The 17,429-nt window shown below is 46.7% G+C and overlaps 1 protein-coding gene across 1 annotated transcript in view; it reads right to left on the bottom strand.

Moving 5' to 3' along the window:
* Nucleotides 1–17,429, bottom strand: part of MAPKBP1 (mitogen-activated protein kinase binding protein 1) — a 49,322-nt gene that overhangs the window by 18,981 nt on the left and 12,912 nt on the right. Inside the window, exon 3 of the mRNA XM_074365937.1 lies at nt 7,413–7,504. Within this exon, the coding sequence (XP_074222038.1) occupies nt 7,413–7,504 (92 nt within the window). The remainder of the gene's footprint in view (nt 1–7,412; nt 7,505–17,429) is intronic.

The raw sequence follows: 17,429 nt of genomic DNA, 5'->3' as shown, positions 1-17,429 counted from the left end.
TCTGCCATCTACAGCTTTGTGACCCTGGCTGGGCAAGTCACAGCCTATTACCTTATCTGTAAAAAAGAAGCCACTAGGATTGAGCTCTTGGAACTTCTGTGGAGATTAAGTAAAAATTTTTGACACATAGCGGGAGCCAAACAAATAGCAAATTACTATTACTCCTCCTGGAGCACAGACAGGACGCTAAAAGAGACTCCTGGCAGTGGGGAACAAGGTGCTCAGGACTGTGTTGGGTTTTTCCTTTGAAAAATGGAGGTGAGTCCTGTTAAGATCTGAGTAATGGTAAAAACTTTAAAAGAGGCTTTATTTTTTGTTCTGGGAAGGCAACCAAGGAAGGAGAGCTGGGTTAAGCTTGGGGAAAGAAAATATCTCCATCTTCACCCACTTAGGAGATGATGAGCTTGGAAGGTAGCAAGAAAGGGATGGAGGAAATGGAGAGGGAGAAACCACCTCGAGTGTCTAGGACAGCAGCACAGAAACATAAAGATGGAGGAAGTGACATCTCCTGGCTAAGCTAAAAAGCAAGCACTACACGAGAGCTTCAACGGACTCTAAACACGAAGGCTTCCACTGCTTTTAGTAACCGGTCTACTGCTCTTCCCATTCAATAACAAGAGTTACCATTTATCAAGCATTTTCTGTGTAGCAGGTACTCTGCTAAGCACCTTAGACGTCTGGTCTTATTAGCTAATCCTTATGACAAGCTTGTGATGCTGGTACAATCATCCCCACTTTAAGATGGAGAAACAAGTTCAGAGGCGTTGTTCAAGGCCTCTCAGCTAACGCAAAACAGAGCCAGGATTCCAGCAGCCGAGCTCTAAGAAAAGCATAGTGGAGTGAATGGGAGAAAGTAGAGAAAACCGAAGTGGAAGAGGAGAGACTTAAACGCAGGAAGCACACAGACCTAATGCTCAGGGAGTCGGAGGGGTTGGGGCGCCTCTGAGAAGAGGAAGAAACGACAGGGACACTTGGAGGGAAAAAGGATTCAGGCTACAGAAATTTTGGAAATCATAACAGGGTACATGAAAATTATAGCAGTTATAGTGCAAAGTTCATAGCTCTAGACATTTAGATTTTAATACTTTATTCAGTGTATGAAAACTGATAACCCCCAGGCCACCATCATGAAAAGCCCAGCAAGTTTTTGGGAGAACAGACGTTCTCTCGCTCTCTGTGCTGACCTGCTAAGAAGGCCCTCTGCAGGCTCACCTCTCTGGCAATGGCTTCCAGTCTGAGTGGTTCCAGGTTACCTAGCTTTCAGGTCAGCTCGAGATAAACCATGGCAAAGGGCTCCGGCTGAGAGCTGACCTGACTTGAACTGACTCAATGCATATTCAGGACAGTCACATTTCAAATCCAGAAAAGGCAGGTGATGAGGGCTCTATGGTAGGCTTTTGAGTTTTCCTTTAAACCCAAAGCTGCATGGTGACCTTTCAAGGGCAGTGCATTAGACGGCTTAAAACAACTTTCCAAGTCACTACACATAAATTCTGAGTCTTGCTGGGCCACACGTCTTCTGTTTCCTGCTTCCCCTCAATTTGACTCCACAGTAGAAGGAGGAAAGAGAGTGGCTTGTGTGTGTAGGAAGTCAATGGAGACAGAAAAATAGAGACTGGCGATGAGGCAACCCTTCCCTTCTCTAACACCTCCCAACCCTCCCCTCAGGTATATATAGCCTGGAGAATTCTCACCTGTGGCATGGGAGAGTTAAGCAAAGGAGGGAAACACACAGAGGTAGGCCCTTAAGCTGAAATTTTTACTTCCAATTATTCAAATTTGGAAATCTTCTAAACAGAGGAAGAGGAAGAAAAAGACCAACCCATGGTCACAGCTCCACTTGCAAGGACAAAAATGCAGATGGTGAAGTGAAGGCAGATCCTGGCAAAGACATCTAAGGTCCTCCTGTGCCCAGCTTGCTGAGGTCTTCCCAAGAAAAAAGACCTCAGAAACACTGATGTGGGAGTCTCCTCAGTCTTCTTTGACCTTTGAGCAAGTTCCTCAGTTTGCTGGGGAAGGGACGGTGGGGTGTGGTTTGCATCAAACTTTGGCCCTTGGCCTCCACATCCCTTGACCCTGGCCAGCCCAGCAGGCAGTCATCTGCACATGTCTGTGCAGCAGTACTGGCTGCAGCGCCCAATGTGACAAGGGCTAGGCTGGCTCAGAATTCAGAACCCCAGGGTGCAGGGAGGCTGCTCACTCTCACAGGGAGACAGTGAGGCCTCCGGCCCTCAGGGCCTCAACCCGGCAGTCACATGGTAGAGCACCACTGCCGGGTGCTGGGCCCACTGCCCAGGAACTTCTCTGAACCAGGAAGGGCCAAGTCCTCGACAGCCACTTCCCTGGACAGGTCCAGTGCCATCACAAAGAGCCCAGCATGCCCACAGGGTCCACCTCCTATGACTCCATCCTCCAGAAGGCAGAAACAAATGAGACTTGAGTGGACAATGAATGCAGAAGCACATACAGGGAGCAGGACACAGAAGGCCTGAGCAGCAACCCTGCACCGCAGAATTTCTTTCAGACCAAGTAAAATCAGAAGGTGACTCACAGAGGTACACCAAAGGTCCTTCAAGCCTTGCTCAAATGTCACCACGTAGCCCTGTTTAACATTACAACCCCGCAGCTCTACATTCCCTACTCCCTTTCACTGCTTATTGCTTATACTTTTTCCAAAGCATAAATCAACTTGTAATATTCCGTATAATTTACTTTTTGGAGGGGGGAGGGTGAGAGGATCTGTTTTCATCACTAGACTGCTCTATGATGGTGGTATTTGTTTATTTTGTTTACTGGTACATCCCAAGGGCCTAGAAAATAAATAGGCACTCAGTAAACATTAGCGAATAAATCTGTAAGTCACCAGCTACCAGATCTCAAAGCCCTGACTGCCAAGGGACCTCCTGAGTAGCAGGCCCCAGGGTAGGTCCACAGTTCTCCCTTAGACTATTAGGACTCACTGACACTTGAGGGTGGGGTGATGGTGGAAAGAACAAGAAAACTGGGGTCAGGCAGACCTGTCTGCTAACATACTGTGTGATCTTGGGCATATTCCTTAATTTCTCTGAACCTCAGTTTTCTCATCTGTAAAACAGGAATAATAATATCTATGTCACAGAATTGTTTTGAGAACTGAATAATGTGCAAAGTAACCAGCATGGTGCTCCTAGTCATCTTCTTGACGAGTACTCTGGTGCACCAACAACAAAGAAAGGGCTAGCCAGAGGGTCAGCAGTTAGAACAGGAAGCCAAACTACGGTATCCCAGGCAGGACTTGCTAGGGTCCTCATTCAGGTGTGGAATTATAAACTGTCCCCCCAGATTCGCGCCCAAAGGGGAAATCTTATAGCTTTAATTATTCTAAGAGATACTGAGTCTAGGATGGTTCCTAGGACATCCTTGGTTGTGGTCCTCTTTAGATATCTGGAATCCAATGCTTTCCAAATAAATAACTTTCTTAGGCCAGGCCATGAGACCCACTGTGATCTCAGTTTCTAGTATGCTCTATGAGGCGCTGTCCCCCAAAGGCACGAGAAAAGACTTGGTGGTAATAAGCCAGTGAATAACACAGCGAATTACACTACACTAACAGAGAGAATTACACTTCTCTCTGCCCAGAGCACTCTAAACATATTCCCTTCCAGGACAAGAGGTGAATCTCTGTGAGCTGTAAGAATGACAAGCCAGGTCCAAAAGACAGTGTCTGAGCCCCCTTCCATTCACTCACTATGGTCTAGCCACCATGGCCGCTGTTCAGCTACTCAAGCAATGAACTGATTCCTCCTTTCTTTGGGACCTTTGCTGTTGAGGTCTCCTCCCTCTGGAAGTGCAGCTCTTCACTGCAGATTCCTCCTTGATATCATTCAGACATCAGCTTAAATGTTAGCACCCACTGAGCCCTGACCATCCAATCTTAAAGTAGCCCCACCCTACCCTGCTCTTAGTTACTCACGTACTCTCCTTTCCATCATTCGGGTTTATTCTCCTCAGAACACTTACAACTCTTTGATATGCTCATTTATTTGTTTACATGTGTACTGTCTGCTTGTCCTCTTTGACCCTAAACCTCACAAAAGCAGTGAGTGACACTGTCTGTCTTACTGCTGTACACCCTGTGGCTGGAACACTACCTGGACCAGAGCAGTATCTGCTGAACAGATGAATGAACAGACTGTATCGATGAACAAGCTGTTTTGGGAAGAACTAAGGGGCCCTGGTTTCAGGTGTGAGCTCTGTTGGGAAACCAGGAGAAAAGGCGCTGAGAGGACTGATGCTTGTGAGTGCCCTGGTGTATGATTCATAGCCATCAGGACAGCGAGTCCCAGCATCCTCTTCTCCCAGTCCACCCAGTCTCCCCACGACTCCACACACTCCCTGGCAACCCTCCACACAGTGTTTACCACAGACAGGAAGAAGGCAGCTGCGTGCTCCTTCAGCTCAGATGTTACTAGAACACAGTTCAGGAGGAGATTCCGTGGCTCCACACACAGTTCAAAGCTTTGGCGCTGGAGATCTTAGCATACATTCCAATATGGGCTGAGTAAGTGGAGGGCCTTCTCAGGAGAGCTGGGTTTCCCCTCCTCCTCCCTACTTAAACCAGCCTTTTGGTGCTTGGCTGCCGGATAGGGCCAGCTCCCACTCCAGTAGCTGTTCTGCACAGAGGCCCTGCACTCAGGCATTAGGGGTCAAGAGAAACCCATTCTCCAAACTGACCGGCTCCACAGCGACAAGGGCTGTGCTGGGCTCTAAAGGCCCTGGCCCCTCTACCGAGCCGCTAGGGAAGGGGCCTAAGTCAATTACAAGGGTTCAACCAAACTGAGTGCCTCAAAGAAGCTATCTGGGGCCCAGCGTGGCCTTCCAGGGCAGGGGGAGCTTTAAAATGTGACAGGTGAGGGGTGGGCTTCCTGTGGGGAAACAGCAGCAAAGGGGGAGCTCTGGAGAAGAGGTGCAGGAGCCACTAAAACCGAGGGGTCTCTACCCAGAGACTTCAACCCACCTCTGCCTGACACACAGCGCCCTCCACTCCACCCTCCCTGAGCTGTTTCATTTCAGAAAACTTTGTTTTGGTTTGATCTTTGCCTCTAGGCCTCTGGGAGAATTTTCTGAGCTTTGTTTCTCTTCTTGTTTCTAGGATACCTGAGCTGCTTCTACAGCAACAAGCACAGTAGAAACTAGAGAGTGGCGGATGGGGGTGGGGTAGGATCACCAGATAGGAAGACGGGGTTGAGGGGGAAGAGTCTGCTTGGCTCACATAGGCTTTGGTGGTCCCCAGATACCCCAGAGGCACGTCAGGGAGCTCGAGCACAGAGCAAAACTAAAACACCCAGAAAAAGGCTATTTGTAAAGAGAGGACTCAAAGTTTTAGGAAACCAAAAGGTCAGGGAGTGGATCAGGACACTGCCCAGGGCTGGCCCAAGCCAAACACACTCAGGAAACCTACTAGAGGTGACAGCAGGAAAGCTTCCATACACCACCAGGAAGGAAAATGACTCCCAGGCACGAGCCAGGCTGGGACCTGCCCACAAACAGAAGCACACACCCTTAAAGGCTCTGGGCCTGAGGTCTGGGTGTGTGGGGAGGGAGGTGGAGCAGGGCTCCACACTCCCCAGGGCAGGGACACAGGGCTCAGCATGTACGGAGGAGCAGCCCAGGCCTTTCCTGCCTGCCCCACATCCAGCCACCAGTTCCACCTCCAACAAGAAGGAACCTGGCTTTCCCAGGCCAAGACAGCACGAGTGGAATTCCCCGGAGACTGCAGAGGGGATCCAGCAACAGAGATCATTCATCAGCTTGCTTCTGGAGGGGGAGAAGGTGGCCAACTCAGCCTCTGCAGGGTGAAGCCAGTGCAACTCTCACAGTCATCACATGCCAAAGAGCCACCCAGGAGAAACACATTCCAGAGCCCAGGAGCAGAAGTCTCCCTGGCATAGACTGAGCTCCCCATCAACTGGCCTCTTCTTATTTGAAGGGCAGGTAGATGGCTTAGGGGAAAAGCAGCTTTAAAACCTAGCAGAAAATCTGGTCTTCTCCCACCCCACACCATTTTAAGAATGAGCTCTGCCATCAAACTACTTGGGTTGGAATCCCAATACAGACATATACCCGCTGTGTGACCTGGAGCAAACTGCTTAATCTCTTTGAATTTTAGTTTCCTCCTCTAAAATATGGGATGATAATAGTACCAACCTCACAGGGTTGCTCTAAGCTTATACAAAATAATTCCTGCAAATTGCTTAACAAAGTGTCTGGCACAGAAAAAATTCTTGATAAAGGCAGCTTTTTTGATGGGATGCTAAAACTAAAAAAAAAAAAATCATGTAACAGATATAAAACTACAGGAGTTGCTACGGAAATCACACTGGGGAACTCAGCATTCCCAACATGACAGTGGGGAAAGAGGCAGAGCAGTGGCCCTCCCATTTTCACATTCCTGTGACCAACAGCAAGGAACAGAGGTTGACAGAACCAAAAGCAGGAGAGGCCCCAAGCCTCCAAAAGAAACACTTCTGCAGAAGCTTAAGGCAATTACGGTTGTGGGTTTCTCATCTGAAGAAGCAGAGGAGTGAAAAGGCAGCAAGGGAAAGAGGAACTCCAGCCCCAGGACCCTACTTCTCTTCCATGGCACTGATAATCTCTTAAAGGGACCAGAGTAGACAAATGTTCAGAGCGTTACTCGTAACAGCCGAAAAGCAGAAAGAACCCAAATGTCCATCAACTGATGAATAGTTAAAATATGGTGTATCCATACAGTGGAATGTTACTCAGACATAAAAAGGAATGAAATACTGACACCCAACATGACATGTACGAACCTTGAAAACATCATGCTAAGTAAAAAAAAGCCAGTCACAAAAAATATGATTCTATTTATATAAAATGTCCAGAACAGGCAAATCTACAGAGACAGAAAGTAGAGGAGAGATTGCCTAGGGCTGGGGATCTTGGAGGGAAGTACAGAGTGACTGTTAAGGGGCATGGAGTTTCTTTCTGGGGTGATGAAAATGTTCTAAAATTGTGTAATGGCAGCACAACTGTGTGGATAGACTAAAAACCACTGAATTGTACATATTAAATGGGGAAGTTGTAAAAAGTAAATTACATCTCAATAAAGCTGTTTTTAAAAATGACTAGAAGGCAGATGTCAAAGATACTGAAGATGGTGTTGGAAGCTATGTGTAACAGAAAGTGTGAGTCTGTGGGTGGGTGTGAGTGGCCAAAAAGCAGGACAGGATGGCTACAAGGACAACAATCAACAAAGAGTCTTCACCTGGCCCTGAATCTCCTTTATAAAAATGCCACCAAAACATTAACCCGGACACATCTCCCAGAAGATACCAGAAAACCCATGCCCACCCCAACTGGTTTAGCATGGCTATGCTCCGATGCAGTAAGACCTCTTCCAAGCCACTTACCCAGCTGGGTAGGCAACTAAACCCGATCGGGGGTCACAGGCAAGTCCTCTGCCTCCAGACACTGTTATTCCAAGCACCTTCTCCAAGGTCACCTGTTAGAGAAAGACAGAAAAGTGTTATGTCATGGACAGAGTGGGGTTGGGAAAAAAGTGCTGAAGGTACCCAGCACCTTCTGCAATGCTGACTGCTTTCCTGATGGCCCTGGCTTCTGGGGAATGGGGCTACTGACTTGTCCAGGTTCTGACCTGGCCATAGGCCCCCTGACCACATGGAAAAAAGCCAGTGTGCATCACTAGCTTTTAAACAGCAATCAAACTACTGAAAATAAAGTGGTTAAAACTCAGCTCATGGCCACAGAGGAACAAGTACTCCCCCAATCCAGGAAGGCTCCCTTTACACGATAAGAGTTGTGGGTCCCCAGGCTGGCCTCTTGGGTCACTCTGAGAATCAGGGGAGGTCACTAATCTTCGTGCCTTGGCCACTCTGATCTCCAAGAGCCAGAAGAATGTTAGGATGTTAGGCATCAATTAGGTGACTCAGACTATCCCTGATCTTTGCATTCCATCATGTTCTTGCCCTCCATCAGAGGACTCCACCCACCCATGTGTGCCAGTTCATATGGACTACAAGCTTAGGAGGCAGAAACATGGCTTAATGCTGTGTTTTGCAAAGCACAGATGCTCAGAGTACTCTAATTATTATTATTAAGCCACAACTCCCACAGAGATGAAAGGGAAACACATGAAAAGTGCTCAGAGAGGACATGGCCACATGAGCCATTCACCATCGCTCTCATCATCACTATTGTTACCCTGCACTGTCTGCAGGCCCGGGATGCACAATGGACTAGCCTCAAATTACTTCTGCTAGATGATGCCATGTAGGCTTCAAACAGCCCTGTCACCTCTTGCTTATCACTCCACCTCACCGTCTGCTACACGACATCTCGCATGTCCAGGTCTAGCCCTGTCTGGACTCCCTGCAACAGCCCTCCCCAGGTATGTCCTGGGTCTTCACTGGCTCAGAGAGGGGCTTCTGAACATAAAATGGCAATGTAAACAGGGTAGAGTGTACTCTGCTAAGAGAGTCTCAGGGGCCTTAAGAGAGCCATGTGAACCAGAAACACTTCAGGGGTGTTCACACTTGTACAGGGCCATCTACTCCTAGTTCGGGCCAGTATCCAGAGAGGGGAAGCCCAGAGTCAATTAGGGTACTCTAGGACTGCTCCTTCCCTCTTACTCTCCCAGCTGGAGGATTCTCAGTGCTCCTAGAGGGCCTGCTTAAATTCTTATCTCCAAGGACCATTTTAGTTTGAATTAGGTTGGAAAGAAATTCCCTGAGGTGGCCAAAGACCAAAATAAGGACGCTATAGTTAAAACTTATTCCCCAGGAAGGTCCCCAAGAGTCTTCTGTGCTTCTTGATGATATGGACCAGGAATTACAATGTGTGTCCAACATGTGTCACTGACAGAGGCAGTTTAATTCCAGGGCAATGTACCTACCCCAGGCACGTGGCAAGCACCAAACTTGCCAGTTACACTTGGACCTTTGTGAGGCACTAAACCTAGTGGGGGACAAACTTTAGCCTACTCTATGCATTCTTGATAGTTTGCCCTAATTTATGCCTCCTTCCATACTTAATGACCCCCTGGCACCCAATCACCTTTCTGAAAGGCGTGCACACTGACCAGAGTACAAAATAACCCTGGGGAAGTCTGGGGATACTCAGTTCAGGGTGCCACTCCCCATCCTGGCAGTGTGCCCCTGGCTCTCCCAGGGGGAGGGGTACTCAGGAACATTCCTGCTGCACCAGCTGCCTACTGCAGAGAAAAGAGAAAGAGAAGCCTGAGGCCAGCATGACCTGCATAGATGGGAAAGGTCACAAAAGCAAGTGCAGTGAGCTAAAAGGCCACTCAACGCCTATTCTCTTCCAGCTAATCTGATTTCAGGCAAATCCTTTGGCTTCAAATTCACATCAGTCCCTCCCTTATGCTTCAGCTTTGGTCCTAAAGAATCAGACCAGTCTGTTGGTTCTCAGCTTCCCTTTCCTCTGACAGGAATTTAGGTAGGTGTTTCGTGGGTAGATGATCCAGCCCCACAGAGATTAATTCTGGAACTAGCTTGGAGTTTTCAACAGCAATCTAAAGCAGGAAGGAGTGGGGAGGGTATAGCTCAGTGGTAGAGTCCATGCTTACCATGCACGAGGTTGGGTTCAATCCCCAGTACCTCCATTAATAAATAGATAAATAAATCTAATTACCTCCCACTCACCAAAAAAAAAAAATTTTTTTTTAAATTAAAGATTTATTATAAGGGAGGATAATAGCTCAGTGGTTCAATCCCAGTACCTCCATTAAAAAAAATGATCAACTATATGTCAATTAAAAAAAAAAAAACACTGGGAAAAAAAAAGCAGGAAAGTTTCACCACAGGCCACAGTAAGAGACACATTTTATATCATGACCCAGTATAAATATACATGTATGTGTGAGCATGTTCATAAAAGTGAAACGAAAGTTTCACAGAACAATATTTACTCTTACTGCATGTTATATACTCCAATTTCTATTATATTCTATTTCATTTAAAAACAGTTCTGGTCTTTACTTTACTGACTTCATGACCTACAAGTGGGCTGGAAGCTGCAGTTTGAGAGACCCTGATAAGGACCATCTCTCCCCGCTGGGCCTGGGTTCAGCCTGGTCCCTGGCACCTCTGTGTCCTGCTGTCACTTTCCTCCTAGGACTCTCGGCAGCGGAGACATCCGGGCTAGGAAACCCCACAGACAGGAGTTTGCCTGGGCTCAAAACTTGGATGATTTTCAAAGGATTTATGGGTTTTGTTTTTGGCTTTTTCTGGCTTTCTGAGCAGCTATCCAAGGGGAAAAAAGGCAGTTTCCTTTGGCTCTGTGGAGGAGGAGGAGCAGGGGAAAAACATTCAGGGGCATCAGCTGGTTTTTATTTTATGTTCTAACTCAAACCAGCTTCCTGTTTGCAGGGAGGTTTGGAGCTGAGCTCCACTTTCAAAGGATCTGAGAGTCCAGGGCTCCTGCAAGGCCTCCAACATCTAGGCTTATTCTACAAGGCTCCAGCACGGTGGACTTTATAAATTGATTCTCTCCCTCTCATAATCCTCTCTATATCCCTTCTTTCCAAAAAGGTGGTATAGCTTTCATCCACCCTAGGGAATGGAGACAAACCTGGACACCCCCTTGCAGACACGCCCAGGCTGAAAGCCCCCGGGGTCAGCAGCGGTGTGCTGCAGCTGGCTTGCATGGGCTCAGGGGACCGACTGTGCACCTCTTTTCCCAGCTCCATGTTCAGTGACAGCACACTGGTAGCTTGAAATCACCATGGCAGGAGTACTTACACCATGAAATCAGACAATGCTACAAATCAGGGCCCTTTTCCTCCTCTTCAGAGAGCATGTAAACATTTCCCAGGGCACCACTGGGCTCAAGCAACTTCTCTCTTTCACTAGGACTATGGCTGTAATGCCCATGTGTTCACTCTACTTCAGGCCTTACTTCCTATAGTCTTTTTCGCAATATGGCAGGCCACTGTGATTCTTTTAAAATATAGATGAGATCATGTCATTACTCTGCTCAAAGCCTCTAATCCTTAAGGTCAAATCCAAACTTTATCCTGGTTTATAAGCCCTAAGTCATCTGGCCTCTGGCTACCTCTCTGACCTCGTTTCCTACACCCTCCTCCTACACAACCACCCTGGCTGCCTCAAGCACCTCAAGCAGATTCCAACCTCAGGTCCTTTGCATGTGCTATTTATTCCTTCCATAAAATGCTCTTCCCTCAACTATTCCCACAGCTAATTCACCCAGGTCTTTGCTCAAAGGTCTCCTCCTCTGAGAGGACTTTTCAGACTGGCTTTACTGCTATCACTTGATACCCAACTTACCCTGCTTTATTTTTTTGTTGTTGCACTTAGAGTCACATGGTGACCCAACATCAATTATATCTTTGTGTACATATTTACTGTCTGTCTCCTCTACCAAAATATGAGCTCCTTGAGGGCAAGGCCTAAGTTGCTACCCTTCACTGATTATGTCTTTGCTGTATGTCTTAAATCTTGCAGAGCAAATGTTAAAAAGAGAGAAAAGATAGGGTCTGGGATGTGGCGTGGGGCTTAGCACCTCATGAGCAACATCCTTCTGCAGTTCACATACCTGACTTCTCTTTATCCTCAGGCCACTTCGTTGACACCCAGTGACCAAGCAATGTGATGAGAAAGGGTAGAAAGAACTCCAGAACGTATGGTTTTATTTGATTTAGGTTTCTCACTTAAGTGCTCATAAGTCTGCACATGTTTTTGATGCTCTGACACGTCACTTCCACTTCCAGTAGAAGTTTTCAAGGTTCACTGTGCACATCCCTTTCCCTGACTGCTAAATGTGGCAGCAGGTGATGAGATCGGCCCCCTCAGCCTGGGCCCCCGAGTAACTCTGATGAACAGAACACCCACACCGATCCACACTGAACATAAGTATGAGCAAGAAATAAACTATCCACTAAGTCAGGGAGACTTGGAGGTGATTTGTTACCACAGCATGACCTGCTGGGGAATTTTCACACTTTTTGATCTCTTCCACTCTTTGGTTTCTTTACATTCTTAGAAATTACCAAGGATCCCAAGGAGCTTTTGTTTATACCAGTTATATCTATCAATATTTACTATATTAGAAATTACAATGGAAATATTTAAATACATTTAATCATTTAAAAATAACAATAAATCCATCACGTTAGCCCTTTTATTAAAAGAAACTCTATTTTCCAAAACAAAAGCAAAAAAATTTAGTGAGAAGAGTGGCACTGTTTAATGTTTTTGCAGATCTCTTTAATGTCTGGGTTAATAGCAAATGGCTGGATTCTTCTATCTGCATCTGCATTCTATCTGTTGTGGTATGTTATTCAAGGTGAAGATAAAAGAAAATCTGACCTCATTTGGAAATGTAATTGTAAAAGGGGGATCACAGAGATCCCCTAAGAGGGTTTCGGGGACCACAGGGATTCTCTGATCACACTTTGGGAACCAATGACCTAGCTCCTCCTGAACACTACTACAGCATCTCTCACAATAAGGAAGCATTCTCACTAGTATGAGAGTTCTTGCCTCAGGCATCGTTTGAGGAAACTGAGGCAGGGAAGAGGCCCTATGAGAAAACAGCTGTCCTCTAGTCAGGGACAGGGCCCCAAGTCCTGACAGGAACTTCAGCTCCAAATCCTCGTGGCCCAATGCTGTGGAACATAGCCCAAAAGACACACCAGTCCAAGTAACTGATTACGGCCAGTAACATGAGACACCACTGCTACGGGCAGCTAGCACCCTGACACATCCACAGATTTAGGAACATCATGCACAGGTGAAAACTCAGAACTGAGAAGGGGGCACCGCTTCTGTACTCTGCAGTGATTGCCTCCACATCCGAAACACAGCCTAGAAGCAGGGAGAACACTCAAGCTATGGCCCAGCCTTCCCCTGAAGGTGGAGAGTATTAAGATGGAGGAAAGCCCATATCAACCTGAAAGATAATGTCATCTTCCCCCGGAAGCAAGTCTGCAGGAGGGCAGAATTACCACAGACACACTGCAGAGGAAGGCTTGAATGCCCACCCTCCCAACATGCACCAGGCCAGGCAGGATTGTATCCTCTCGAGAGAAAGAAGGAAAGCAAAATCATCCCTCACTGTAATGAGATAAAGGGATAACTTCAGAATCGCCTATCCCCAGGAGAGAAGGAAAGAATAAAGCCAACTGTTTAAGAGCGCTTTTGGCTCTCATTAAAGAAGATGGAGAAAACAGGTGGCTCAGAGGCGACAGACAGGACTACTCATTCATACTAGATGGAACAGTATTTTCCAACGTGCAGATTACAGCCTATTAATGGGATCTGAAATTGATTTAGTGGGTAACAAATAACTAGAATAGAACAAAAAGCAGATTTCATGGCATGTAGTAACAGTAAGTATTGATCATGAAACTTTACTTTGTGAGGGGTCTGTGCTTTGTGAGTGTGTGCATGTGTACTGGGTCACAATGCAAAATGTATTTCTTAATGTGAGTTGTTCTCAAAAACGTTTAAAAGCCACTGGGATGCTGTGGGGATCCTAGGATGAAGAATATAAGACTCAACCCTCTACTCTCAAAATCCATTAGGGAAGATGAGTAGATACACCGCAAAGCAATCCAGTATGCGATGAGGGTCATAAGAAAGATACAAAGCGCTCAAAGAGAAAGAAGAGAGATGATTTCTGAACAAGATCAGGAAAGGGAAACAATGAAGGTTTCTTGGAAGACCAAATGGAATTTGTCCTGGGCCTTGCGGTGAGGACAGGATTTGACAAACAGAAATACAGAGAGAAGGAATTCTCAGTAGAAGAAGCTGCATGAGTGAGTTTGGCAGAAGGAAACAACAGAGCAGGTGAGCAGCAGGAAAAGCAAAGGTTTTTGTAGGAGAATTAGGTGAGGTGAGGTAGACTGCATCCAGACCAGGAAGGGCCTTGTTTGCCAAACTAAGTGGTCAACTGTGGGCCCTGGGAAGTCACTGAAGCGTTTCAAGTGAGGGACACGATCAAAGCTATGCTTGGTGATGATGTATACAAGACATATAACACAGGCAGGGAGCCCCATTAGGATGTATTATAGTAGTACAAGTGAGAAGGAATGAGGATCTAGCCCAGTAAGAAGACAGTGGGCGTAGAAAAGAAATAATGACAAAGAAAAGATGGCAAAGCAAACAGAATTAGCAAGACTGGGAACTGTACAATTCTGGAGGAAAAAGACAAAAGACTCAAATTTTGAACCTCAGAGATAGGGAACTAGGTGGTGCTATGAAAAGAAATGGCACGATGATCAGAAAGAGGCCCTGGACAAAGGAGGAAGGACGGGAACCAATGACATCTGTTTTGGACACGCTGAACCTAAGATGCTTCAGGGATATTTAGTAGGAACCATGGAACATTTAATTTAGCAACATATACAAGAAGTTGGGAGAGAGGTCAGGACTAGAAATAGATATCTGAGAATTATTCACATGGAGGTGAAAACCACCAGTGAAAATACAGTGAGACAGAAGATAGAGGGAAGGCTGAGGCTGAGGAGAGAGATGTGGGCAATACCTATTTTTAGAGTATGGAGAAGATGAGGTCCTAGGCAGTCAGAAAGGGAAGAGGAGAACCAAGATGTCAGCGAAGGGGAGAGTTCCCAGAAGGAAGGGGTAGTTGATGTAAGTGCTATAAAGAAGTGAAGGAGGCAAGAAACGAACTCTCCAGAGTCCAGAACCATCTGCAACATAGGTGGCACAGCACAGGGTCCCAAGCAGCCCCAAACCTCTAACACAGGATCTCAGGAACTCTGGGCAAAGCCTTCTAAGCTTTTCTGGTCTCTCTCCCTCACTCTCTTCCTCTCTCTCTCTCTCTCCCTCCCTCTTCCCCTCCCACCCACCCAGTCCCGAGATTTGATCAGCTCACAAGCTAGAGGAGAGGCACTAGCCAATGAAAGATCCAGTGTGTGGAGCCAAGACAACGGCACTGCCAGAGAAAGGCTTCTTGCCTGAGCCCATGGCATAGGGGGTTTGAATCTGTTCTTCCTTTCTTAGTATGAGGGACTTCTACAGGGAGTCTGCAGAAGCGAGGGAGCAGCTGCTTCCTGGAGAGACAAAAACTAAGAGCCCAGAGCCACAAAAGGACAGGGTCATCTAGGATTTAGCTGACCTCAAACTGGTAAAGAAGCCCCAGCAACTGGGAGGAAGTGGATCTCTGTTTTGGTTGCCATGTTTTGTTGCCACCAGTTTCTTTCTTCCCCCTTCTCCTTTTCTCCACTTCTGAATCCCACTCAATACAAGTTATAAATACCTGAGTTATAAGTCATTCCAGCCAAATTATGGGCTTGCTATTTCTATAAACAAACATGTCACAGACCTGTCCGAGGCAGAGCCCTCTCTGCCTTTCCCTCCCTTCCTGCAGGTTAAGAATAACTATGCTTGTCTCTTGTCCACACACTACACTCTCATCTCACAAAGCAGATTCTCTCCCAGACTCTGAGAATTGCCACTTATGCAAAAGCCACAGAGGAAGCCCAAGGCCAGCAGGCTTTGTGCAGAGACTTAGCCAGCTAGGCAGAGACCCAGGGACCAGCCCTGGTAGGAGGAAGGGGGAGGTGGGTATCATGCCCAAGCTCACTCATTCCTGCTCCTTCAGAGTCCAAAGTGCCATCTGGTCAGAGGCAGGAAGGGACACAATGGCCACCACAAGACTGTAGAACAGACTTTGCCTCTCTGCTCAGCTCTTAATCTCTCCCCCATCTAGCTGATTTATAGTCTTACTGTCTATTACCATGAAGTCTCCCAGAAACAAACAACTTTTAATATGACAGAAAAACCAGGCTCCCTCACTTAGAGCTCAAGATTAGTTGGAGTTGAGCCAATTCCACAGTGCTGGGATTAAAATAGCCTCAGCTTCTAAGGAAGGTGAGTCTGTCACTGCTTGGGAGGAGGTGACCTTAGAGATCCTTTAGCCATAAGCCCCTGGAGACTAGAGAACAGAGGTTCCCAATCCTGGCCCGTTGAGAGAATTACTCAGAGGGCTTAACGAGTTTTTTTCAGATAGCAGTCCCCAGCTTTTCCCCATCCCCTGTCTCCGCAAGATTCTAGATCCACAGCCATGGAGCGGGTCAAGAATCTGCATAATAAAGTTCTCCACGTGGTTCTAGTGATTAATCAGGTGGGGAACCATTAAATTATAAAGCATTTGGCCTTTTTAACCCCTCCTGAGACTAAGAAGAAAAACAATGTTCCGAGTATTCTTTCAAAAAGACACATGGGCTGTGAAGGGTCTTGGGCAGAGAGAGGATCTGCAGCGATAACAGCTACCATCTACTGAATGTGAACTCTGTGGGCAAAACTGTGCTAAACGCTTTACAAGATCACCTCATTTAATGCTTCTGACAACTTTATGAAGGACTAGTATTATCTCCATTTTACAGATGAAGGAGTTAGGTAAGTAGCGAGTGGGAGAACCAGGATTCAGACCTAGGTCTGCTTGGTTCCAGAAACCATAGGGTTCAAGGAGAGAGTTCAGGTTGTCCAAAATCACCAGAATGTTGGCAGTTTCTGAAAGAGTACACGGGGAAGTCACCATGCCATCACAGAGGCTTAGGGACAGGTCTGAGAACCAACGGAGAAGGTAAAGGGCACAGGATGTAGTAGAGAGGTGACAGAGTCCTCTCCTGCTAGCTTTACTGTTTTTTAAAAAATTAGCTGGTCTTATCAGTAGCTTAATGGTCTAAAAATGGGTTCTGACCTCTCCACACTGAGATGGTTGCAGAGAAAGAGCACAGAGGGTCTTCCAATGTCAGAGTATCCCACGTGGTCAGAGCTTGCCCACGTCCAGCTGGCACCAGAACTTACAGTCAACAGACAGCTGACACTCATTTCCAAGGCAACTGACATTACAGAGTCAGAAGAAGAGGAATCTGATTCCGTGTGCAGATGGAGGAAGAGGTAAGGATGGTATCAGACCTCAGACCAGAAAGGAGGGAATGAGGGGCCTCTAGCTAAAGGACTCAATTATAATATAACCAACAGCACGCGCCCAAGTCCAAAGAGAAGCCTTGGCAACACAGTGCCTGGGATAAAGCAGGGATTCCTACCCCACCTTTCTCCTCCAGTTATCAGAAAGATAAGCATAGAGGACAGCTCAATTTAAGCAACCAGAATAAGAAAAATATTTTTTTCCTCTCTAAGGTCACTCTTCGCTACAGCAAGACCAGAATCACAAACAAAGCTTTATGAGCTAAAAGTCTAATCATCAAGAAAGGTCGAATTCTTCCTCATTCACCAACTCTACATGCCTGGGTTTTCTTAATCTTTTGGTTTCCAAACGTTGTAACCAGGGAGAATCCTAACTGTTTCTTATCTGGACTAAGTGTGCAAAGTGAATGTGTGTTCTGGGACATCAAGGGGAGTGGGGAGGACTCCTGGTGCCCACACAATCATGCAAAC

Source organism: Camelus bactrianus, chromosome 6 (assembly GCF_048773025.1).
Source record: "Camelus bactrianus isolate YW-2024 breed Bactrian camel chromosome 6, ASM4877302v1, whole genome shotgun sequence".
Lineage (NCBI taxonomy): Eukaryota > Metazoa > Chordata > Mammalia > Artiodactyla > Camelidae > Camelus > Camelus bactrianus.
The sequence above is the reverse complement of the archived record's forward strand: the minus strand, read 5'-3'. Positions and strand labels throughout refer to the sequence as shown.